Genomic DNA, 10,874 nt, shown 5'->3' on the forward strand with positions numbered 1-10,874 from the left:
TCTACATTGCTACAAAACACAACAAGGTCAGGCCAGTCAGGCTCTATCCCACTCCCTGGTACCAACTTCCATGTTAATTACTTTTCCCTTGCTGTAATGAAACACCATGAGCAAAGGATGTCATAAAAATTCAGTTGGTCTTATAGTGTCAGACGGTTGGTGTCCATGATGACAGCAAAGACATGAATGGAAGGAACAGCTTAGAGCTCACACCCTCTATCCACAGCCATGAGGAAGAAAGAAAGCACCTTGCCAATGGCATGGGTTTTTCAAACCTCACAGCCCACATCCAGTGACACACCTTCTCCACCAAGGCCACGCCCCTAATGTTTCCCAAAGACTTCCACCCACTGAAGAAAAAGTCATCGATCCCACAAACCACCACAGGACCTATCTTCATCTGTGAGACCTCCGAAGATTCTCAGATATTTGTTGTTGTAGTCAGGTGAGTCATATGGTTGACACTGTGCCTCAGTTGTATCCATGTTAGATGTTACAAAACTGAGTCCAGGAATGCAGCTCACATACTTGCTCGAGGTCACACAGGGAGAGGGCAAAGCATGAAGTAAAGTGAAAACAACTCGAATGCTATTATTTTCTCTCCTAGTTATTCCTGAGAGACACAAGCTTCATTTTTGGTAAACAAACCACATCCAGAAGATTGTCTCAGAAGGTAGGGTGGAACGTTGGCCACGGTCAGCACTGCTCCTCACAAGGAATTCATTTCATCGTGGCTTCTACCCTGTGACTTAGCCCTCTGGAGGGAGCTGATTTCTTGCTCAACAAAAGTGAGTGTTTTTCTTTCTCAGTGTTACAACACTAACACAAGTGATCTCAAACTTACCGCATTCCAGGTTTCCTGAATTTCAAGGTAATTGTGCAAATCAGAAAACCAGAGGTGCTTTTGTGTTCATTACTTTTCTCATTGCTATGACCAAATATGACTTAAAGAAAAATGACTTACAATGGGGGGATTTACTTTGTATCCTAACTTGAGGTGATTCTCCTTTGCAGCAGGAACACATACACACCACTGGGAGCAGTTTGTAGCTGTGGTAGCAGGGTGTGAGATTATTGCTCATAACTTGTGGATCAGGAGGCAGAGAGAGGACATGAAGTGCCATAAACTCAACACTCATCCCCCAGGAGTCACTTCTTGTATCTTGGTCCCATCTCATAAAGGGTTTTACAACCTTTTCCAACAGCAGCATCAGCTGCAGACCAAGAGTTCAGACACATGAATTGTCAGGAACTCATAGTATGAAGAGTTGCTTTTTTAGCATGCTCAATAAGAGAAGTCTGTGGCCATTTGCTAAGGACCAGCTTTGACAAAAATACCTCTTGCCAGGCTAGAGGTATGAAGATTTATAAATATAGTAAAGAGTATGAGAACATGAATGAAAATAATAAACTGGAGAAACATATAGGATAGTATCCAGAGGGAATTCCAGTGAGCACTAAAATTTGACTGCACTTAATTTCCACTTGCTTTAAAGACCCCTGATGGCAAAAGGTAGGAATAAGACAGAAAACTCCATTAACACAATACAAGGAAATGAATATACCAGTTGAAGGTTGTGGGTTATATCCATTAAATATTTTGTGGCTAGAACAAAATGAGTCATGCTCACACCCTAGACCAAAACACTCCGTAGGCAAACCACTCCCTGCATGGAATCCAAAGTTATCTCCATAAAGGCCCTGGACCCATAGTTGGATTTTTAGACTTTTGTTTGAAGCAGGAACATATTTACGTCTCTATTCCTGAAGTACAAGGTCTAGCTTAAGCCACACCTGTTGACAATAAACTTGAGAGAGCAGAACTCCTATTCTACAGCTAGGTGGGGCCTTTGAGGTGGAGGCAGAACAACCTTGAAAGAAGTATAAGTTCCAACTCTCTGGCCTTTGTCAATGTGGACATAGGCTCATATTTTTGGGCCTCCACAGCCAGTCATGTGCTTGCACCCAGAATGCACTGCTTCCAGACCTGTGCTTGAACCCTGAATGCACAGCTGTCAGACCTACAGGCTGTCTAGCTGCATTGTGACATTCCTTGTCATGGAGTCACTGGAGATCAGAGCTGAGGATCTGTTAGGAGATCTGGTCCCATCTAATGAAGGACAAGGAGTCTGAATATCTCATCAGTGAAGGGCTGGCAGGTCCCAGAGCTGGGATCAGCATCTAGAATCCCAAAGCTGTCAGTGTGGCACTGGGGGACAGCAAGGCAGGCTGCCCTGTGTGATTCACTGTTGGGGTATGGTTTCCATTTCTGTATTCTAAGAGTCCAGACTTTCTTCTTTTCTTTTTCTTTTTATATTTTATTTATGAGTGTTCTGCATGTATGCCTGCATGCCAGAGGAGGGCATCAGATCATATTATAGATGGTTGTGAACCTCCACATGGTTTCTGGGATCTGAAATCGGGATCTTTGGAAGAGCAGCCATTGCTCTCAACCTCTGAACCATCTCTCCAGCTTCTCCAGAATTTTCTAAACCATGGATCTCTTCATCTGTCTCACCTACCTGGCACATCAACTCATATTTTTTAAAAGTTCATTTTTAAATTGTGTATATGTGGGGTTTTGTATAATATAGTATACATATATAATGTGTACTGTTTACACAGATTCAAATTCTATTTCCTTAATTATTATTTTTCATATGTGTGCTGAACTTTTTTGGGAAAACTTTAAAAGTTTTTAGATTATGTGCATGGGAATTTTGCCTGCATTTTTATCTGTGCACCACATGTGTGCAGTGCCCACAGAGGCCAGAAGAGGGCATCGGATCCACTGGAACAGCAGATACAGGTGGTTGTTGGCAGGAAGTGCTCCTAACCACTAAGTAGTCTCTCTAGCCTTGTGCTGGGAACTATCAAATACTTCTCTGTTAGTACTTTATAAAGTATAAATTCTAGCCCTGGTGCTAGGCTTGGAACACCAGAACAGAGCTATGTGTTTGGGTATCTGTTACTTTGCCCTCTCTCTTGGGAGACCTGGCAGTTTGTCTTTGTTCTTTCAGATGGACTTCATGAAGATGAGGCTGGTTTTTGCTTTCATTCTGATGATGGGTGCTCTTTGCTTGTACTTCAGCATGGAGCCTTTTGAGGAACCACCAATTGTTTTCAAGAAAGGTCATGGGAAGTTTCTTCAGCTTCCAGATATAGACTGCAAGCAGAAGCCACCTTTCCTTGTGCTGCTGGTAACTTCGTCCCACAAGCAGCTGGCAGCTCGCATGGCCATCCGCAAGACATGGGGTAGAGAATCAGAGGTGCAGGGGCAACGTGTGAAGACCCTCTTCCTCCTGGGGGCCTCAGACAGCACTTATGAGATGAATGCCATAGCCCAGGAGGGCAAGCAGCACCGTGACATCATACAGAAGGATTTCAAGGACGTCTATGTCACCTTGACCCTGAAGACCATGATGGGCATGGAATGGGTCCACCACTTTTGTCCTCAGGCAGCTTTTGTGATGAAGACAGACTCAGATGTGTTTGTGAATGTTGGCTATCTGACTGACCTACTGCTGAAGAAAAACAAAACCTCCAGGTTCTTCACAGGCTATATAATATCCAATAACCCTCCCTTCAGGAGCAAGTTCAACAAGTGGTTTGTGAGTAAATTTGAATATCCCTGGGACAGGTACCCACCTTTTTGTTCTGGTACAGGTTATGTCTTTTCTAGTGATGTGGCCAGCCAAGTATATGATGTCTCAGATAGTGTTCCATTCCTGAAGCTGGAGGATGTGTTTGTTGGGCTCTGCTTGGCCATGCTAAAGATCCAGCCTGAGGAACTCCACACCGAACAGACCTTTTTCCCATTTGGCTTAAGCTTCTCCGTGTGCCACTTTCAGAAAATTGTGACCTGCCACTCTGTGGTGCCCCAGAATTTACTTACTTACTGGCAGGCACTGGAGAACTCTCAGGAACAGAATTGCTCTGCTGTCTGAGGGGAGCCTGTGGCGCAAACTTCCAATAACCGTTGGTGATACTTTGGGAACATCTGGGATGGCCTTGCTGGGAACTGTAAGGGGTAGAGAGAGAAGGAGGAGGAAGGCAAGAGTACTGTTCTCAATGCCCTGCATACACTAGAGTGGATGTACACACAAACAGAGTCAAGACTTGTTCCCACTTGTCACCCAGAGCAATAACAGATCTTGACTTTCAGGATTTTGCACTATGTTCTCAATGTTTGAAACATGCCCTCATCTGCTCATTTCAGGGCTCAGTATACATATGAAGCCATGGATGTGATCATCCCCATTTTACATGTTAGGAAAAAACAGCCATGGCCCCTTACTTGTCCAAAGACTCCCAGTCAGCGGACAGAACAGGATTGAGAATCAAGTGCTATCATAATTCAGTTGGTGGCCCCCAACTGAGTGTCTCATTCTTTGGGAGAGGTCAATGGTGGAAGAAGCTTAGGGTGGGTGTCTTAAAACAAATAGTGTCCTTCAGGTCCTTTCCTGAGTCCCCTTCCCCTCACTTTCCAATCCTTCTATTTTCAAATGCTAAGTCTGGGATGAACCAACTTTCTCAGTTCTTCCCCCTCACTTGAATGATGTAGCTAGGCACTGAATCTGTTAGCCACGGGGTACCCAATGCATCTTCAACATGAGACATGCATGCCTGTGGACATTAGCTCACCTCCATGATAGAAGGAAATTAGTTTATATGACCATATAAATCAGCTTGAGTCTTGATGTATATGTAGATTGACCACACTGCTGAAATCCCAGTTAGGGTGGTGTCTCCTTTGTACCTCCTGGGACACCTGGTCTCTGTTGAGGATGTCTGATGGATTGATAGTGAGCAGTTGCAGCTCTGGAGCACTTCAGACCTCTAAATTCAAACTTAAGGGCATCCAGGTGCAGGCATGGTCTGATGTAGGAGTTCCTTCTGTTTGTGTGTTGCTTTCATTAGTTAATGAATAAAAAACTGCCTTGGCTTAGTTGATAGGGCAGAACTTAGGTAGGCGGGGAAAACAGAACTAAATTCTAGGAGGAAGAAGGGAGAGCCAGAGAAGCCATGGATCCTCTGCCTGAGACAGATGCTGGTTAGAATCTCTGGTAAGCCACTGCCACATGTTGATACATAGATTAATGGAGATGGGTAAAACTAATATGTAAGAGTTAGCCAACAAAGTTACAGCTAATGGCCAAACAGTGTTTTAATTAATACAGTTTCTGTGTGGTTATTTCAGGTATAAGCTATCTGGGTGGTGGAGACAAACAAGGGGTGATGGAGGAAGGTCATTTGTTAATAAACAAACTGCCTTGGCCCATTTGATAGGTTAGAACATAGGTGGGTGGAGTAAACAGAACAGAATGCTGGGAGGAGGAGGAAGTGAGCTCAGACTGGATAGCTCTCCTCTCTGGGGCAGACGTGATGAAGCTCCGACCCAGGATGGATGTAGGCTAGAATCTTCCCGGTAAGCGCACCTCGGTGCTACACACATTAATAGAAATGGGCCAGGCAGTGTTTAAATGAATACAATTTGTGTGTTGTTATTTCGGGGCATAAGCTAGCTGGGATCCGGGCTGTGGAAAGAGGCCCGCAGCTCCCTCAACAGAATGGCGCCTAACGTGTGGACAACTGTATCCACATAAAGCCTGAGACAGCTTGGGAAGTAATTCTAGAACAAAATGAAAGCATTGAGCCTGGTTTCTTGGTAGCAGCAATTTCTCGGTTCTACCCTGCTTGCTAGAGGCAAGCAAGCACTCTCATCTAAGAGAGGCTTCCTGACTCAGCTTTAGCTGCAAAACCCTGCAGCTCTTTTAAGAGGTCCTGCCATGAAACACTAAACGGTGTTGATGATAAGCTGACTGCATGCTTGTTTGTTTTCAGCTGTAGCAGGAAAAAAGTTGTGCTCTTTTAAAATGCCAGCTTTCTGGGCCGTCCTGCTAGGGCAAACTCTGACTCTTTGAGGCAGGAGGTCAGCTACAGAGAGAGCATTTGAGTATTGTAGCTTGTTTGCTAGCAAGGACCTTGAAACGCCATAGAGTTGTGGCAATAAAAATGGCTACAGCCGGTACCTCCACCATGAGGCTGGAAAGCTAAGGAATGGGCTGGATCTAGCCATCAAAGCCACGGCTTTAACCCTCTCCTTAAAGACTCATCTAGTCAGAAAAAGAGAGAGATACAGTAAAGAGAGATTCAAAAACAAAGAAAACCTTTAAATGATTTATAGTCTGTTAAGAGTATATGCAGGCTAAAAGTTAAAGTTCTTAAAAGTACAAAAGAAGAAAAGGAAGTAGTTGGGTGTGGTAGTACACACCTTTAATCCCAACACTTGGGAGGCAGAGGTAGATTGACCTCGGAGTTGAACTCTGTGACTTCAAGGTGTGGTAGCACACGCCTTTAATCCCAATGCCTGGGAGGCAGAGACAGAAAGATCTCTGATAATTCAAGGACAGCCTGGTCTACAGAGTTATTCCAGGACAAAGATATACAGAGAACCTGTCTCAAAAGGTAAAATTAAAAATAAACAAAATAGAGTTAAAATAAAGCTGTACAAAGATGGAAAATACACAGAGAATCTTGATACTGTATGCTATTATGCTCTGTTTGAATTGTTTGAATGCTGAGGAAGGAGCAACAGCTGCTAAAAGATATTTGTTTATAAATGCTGCTGAACTAATCCAACATAGATATTTTGAAAGTACCTTGACTTCAGAATTTGGATCTAAGGATATGATACTTTGGAAAAGAGATTCTTTTTTTTTTCCACAGAGGATGAAACCCTGTGGATTGCTTCTATCCCAATATGGTATGATAGACCATGCCCTCCTGAAAGGTTGCTGTGAACACCTTCAGAAAATTACTTTATTTAACTGCCAACTGAGATGAATCTAGCACACAGGTTATACCATGAAAGACCTAAATAACTGCGCCTCCATTCAGCATGAAGCAGTTTGGAGAGAAAAAAACTGCACCCATGTTCCCAAATATTGTTTATAAATGTTCTTTTACATTTAAAGGGGGGATATGATAGAGATATGAATGATTTGCATCAATATGGATTTGACTTTATTGATATAAATTTAAAGTCAATCTTGTTATATGTATTTCTGACCTTGACTAAGGTATTGTGATTGTGTAGTTCATGTAAAAATGTAATGTATATAGGTTGTTAATGGATAATCATTAATAATAGTCAAGTTTGTAGTCATGTTAGTTAGATTTTCTAGATGTACATAGATATATTTTAGATAGACATTTTTCATATCTTTCAAAGACTACAGAATATGTCATTTTAAATGTTTTAATAACTTAGGACTTTTCACGACAATGAGACACTCTGCTTCTGGCAGCACCAATCTACTTCAAGGAGAAGGTGGGCATCGAAGAGGATCCTTATGGAGTTTGATAGCCATTTGGGCAAGAAACTGCTCTTGCCTGGACTGTTGCATAAACTGGACACAGACAACCCTCTGAGAGAGGAGTGCTGAACTTGCCTAAAGGTGAGATGATCTTTTGGGGTTCCTGATTCATGAGAGTCTACGAGACATTCTGAAGGACACAGCAGATAGTGACTGAACTGCCTTTGAAATTTCCTGCTTCATGAAAATGTCTCTGGATACTATGGGCCTGTAGTCCAAAGATGGATGCTCCAACGATACAGAGTAACTTTGGGTGACTGTCCAGGCAGCGAGATGTCTCTGTTATTTCTAGAGTTTGGAAGTTGCTTATTTCTTGTTTGCTTGGGTAATATTGTATCCTTCTCGAGTCTTTGATGGAGTTGAAGAATAGATAGTTATAGTTTTCCTTAGTTATGATAAAGATAAAATAGATGTAAATATTGTAAGTGTAATTCTTACTTGATAACTGTTTTGTTATGTGTAATTTTGCTATGTTAAAGTTAAAGCCTTCCTTTTTTTGTTTAAACAGAAAAATTGGAAATGATGTAGAAAGGTCATTGGTTAATAAACAAACTGCCTTGGCCCATTTGATAGGTTAGAACATAGGTAGGTGGAGTAAACAGAACAGAATGCTGGGAGGAGGAGGAAGTGAGCTCAGACTGGATAGCTCTCCTCTCTGGGGCAGACGTGATGAAGCTCCGACCCAGGATGGACATAGGCTAGAATATTCCCGGTAAGCACACCTTGGGGTGCTACACACATTAATAGAAATGGGTAATCAAGATGTAAGAATTAGCCAGTAAGAAGCTATTGCTAATGGGCCAGGCAGTGTTTAAATGAATACAATTTGTGTGTTGTTATTTCGGGGCATAAGCTAGCCAGGAGTCGGGCTGTGGGAAGAGGCCCACAGCTCCCTCAACAAAGGGGCCACCTCCTCATGTAACAATGGCCTGTATTGGTGTCCAAGAACTTTGCTGTAACCTGGACTAGTCCAAGTTCCTGGGATGCAGAGCATGGAGATAGGCCTAGTTGAAGGGCTTTTTCCCTGCATCTGTGATCTTTACCCAGCTCTTCATACTGGATTATAACATGGTCATAGATCTGCTGAGTATGTTGGTTTGGAATTTAACCCTGAAGGCTTTCAGAGCTGGGTAAAAACAGGGGCTCATGGCCATTCAGCCACCATCACTAGACACGTAATCTTGCTCTGTATCATTGCAATTATTGCTTTCTCCCTGCTTTTTACTTTACTAGATCTTACTAAGGCTTCATGTGACTGCATGACTGTAAATATTGCAATATGCCCTCATCTGAGCTCAGGAAAATTTACACAAGTTAGAACCATTACTTTTCCAATTGGAGGAACCTGGTAACTACCTCCAGGGCCTCATTTCCACACTAATTCCTGTCCCTCTTCTGAGTCTCTCCCATAACTCTTGGGGGGGGTTCTTCCGTCTGTGACATTATTCAAAATCATACAGCACCATGTTATGAACCCTTAGATCAGAATATGTGAAAATCTGAGCCAGGGAAAGATAAATGGTGATCGTTCCTGCCTGTGAACTAGTGACTACATACACCGTCAAAACCAAACAAAGCCAGATCTTCTCTTGACAGGGAGAAGAGCCAAGGCTTGTAACAGTATGGTGGCTTTGCTGTCTAGAGGGTGGAAGAGATGACATCAGGACCTGGCAGCAGCCTCTCTGGGTCAGACCTTCCCTTTATTCATTCCTTTATTAGCCATGTTTGCTCACTGCATTCACACACATCACAAGCAAGGTAAAGGTGAGGGTCTCCAGACAGCAGACCTGAGTGAGCACTCAGGGCTGAGAAGCTGGTCAGGCACAGGTTCTCTTGGTCTATGCACAGTGCATGGGAGCATAAGCAGGTGTGGTCACCTGTACCCAGACTTGCTCTTGCATTGGAGATGGAGGAATTCTTTGCAGGTAGCTGCACTTCATTCTTACGACCAAAATGGTTGACTGCAGAGGCAACTGAGGTGACTCAGTGACTCAACCAGGGTCTGAGATGCAGTGGAGGCCCAGCCCTCAGCCTTCTCCATTGGCACAGCATTAACAACCTTCCTGCATGCTTACTTCTCTCAGAAGCCTGGGGCTGGTGCTACCCAAGGAGTCACCAGCATCTCCCTTTGCCTGTGCACTGCCACCTCTGTCCTGGGTGTTGGCTTGAGTGTTCAGTTTGATTTCTGTAACTTGGCACTCAGGCCCTCAGTGAAATTCTTTCATTTAGGCTAGCTTTATCATGAACAGAAACAATTTTTTTCAAAGGCTCCTGCAAACACTAATCTCCGAGGTGCTTTGCTTATTTTTATTTCTCTGGCTCTTCATGACGTAAACCCTGTGTGTGAACACTGGCACAGATGTATTAGAATTAAACTCTCAATCACACCTCTAGGGTTTGCATAGGTATTTCATTTGGCTTAGAATTTGTTGGGAAAATTTATTGGGGGCTTGCATCTTGTGTCTCCTGCCTTTTAACCTAAATTTCAGGAAAAGGCAGATCCTCAGAGATGGCTTTAGATTGTTCCTGGATGTGAAGATTGAAACAGCCCAAACTCAGAGTTGAAACAGCCTGTATGAGCCTGAGATGAACGAATTGGAATGAAGCGTAATGACAATAGCAAACGTTTTAATTTATTAAAAGCAGTATTCTCTAATTTCCAGACACAGTCATTTTATTTCTTAACAATATTTATTTATTTATGTACACATCGTTCTGCCTGCATGTATGCCTGCAGGCCAGGAGAGGGCACCAGATCTCACTATAGATAGTTGTGAGTCACCATGCATTTGTTGGGAATTAACTCAAGACCTTTGGAAGAGCAGCCAGTGCTCTTAACCTCTGAGCCATCTCTCCAGTCCCAGGCATATTATTTTTAATACAAGTAGAAAAACATATTCTGTGCCCAAATGTCATTTTGTGTGTGTGGTGTCATTTTGGAGTTTTGGTGCTAAGGATGAAGCCCATGACTGCACACAAGCTCTCCCTATCCCCAATTGATAGTTTGGCATCATGCATTCTACTACTTCTATGCAGAGGACATGGGGATCAGCTCCTGATGCCTGCAGTTCAAATGCTGTGTTGGGAGGTTATGACTGTTAAATTGACACAACCTATAATCATGCTGGAAGAGAGTTTTAATGAGAAATACCTCTTTATTATCCACTGATATAGGAAGACTCAGCTCACTGTGGGTGACACTGTGTAGTAATAGGGGGCGGCGGCGGGGCTGCATCCCCAAACACCCCAGCCACCTGCCCTGCCCGGCTAGCTTATGCCCCGAAATAATTACACAGACACTGTATTCATTTAAACACTGCTTTGGCCCTTAGCTCTAGCCCTTACTGGCTAATTCTCACATATTAATTTAGCCCATTTCTAATCATCTGTGTAGCGCCCCTAGGTGCGCTTACCGGGAAGATTCTAGCCTAAGTCCATCCTGGGTCGGAGCTTCATAGCGTGCGTCTTCCCTGGAGCAGGTAGCATGGCGTCTCT

At 43.4% G+C, this 10,874-nt stretch overlaps 1 protein-coding gene across 1 annotated transcript; it reads left to right on the plus strand.

Moving 5' to 3' along the window:
* The first annotated feature begins 3,014 nt into the window (after positions 1 to 3,014).
* LOC142838854 (beta-1,3-galactosyltransferase 5-like) lies at positions 3,015 to 4,341 on the plus strand. Its single transcript, XM_075954522.1, has one exon. It carries the CDS (start codon positions 3,021 to 3,023, stop codon positions 3,945 to 3,947), a length of 927 nt encoding a protein of 308 aa, XP_075810637.1. The 5' UTR covers positions 3,015 to 3,020; the 3' UTR covers positions 3,948 to 4,341.
* The last annotated feature ends 6,533 nt before the right edge of the window (positions 4,342 to 10,874 follow it).

Source organism: Microtus pennsylvanicus, chromosome 1, assembly GCF_037038515.1.
Source record: "Microtus pennsylvanicus isolate mMicPen1 chromosome 1, mMicPen1.hap1, whole genome shotgun sequence".
In the NCBI taxonomy this organism is placed as follows: Eukaryota; Metazoa; Chordata; class Mammalia; order Rodentia; family Cricetidae; genus Microtus; species Microtus pennsylvanicus.

Bases quoted from the DNA above. Each gene is read 5' to 3' on its own strand.
- LOC142838854 (XM_075954522.1), top strand. From the start codon at position 3,021: ATGGACTTCATGAAGATGAGGCTGGTTTTTGCTTTCATTCTGATGATG.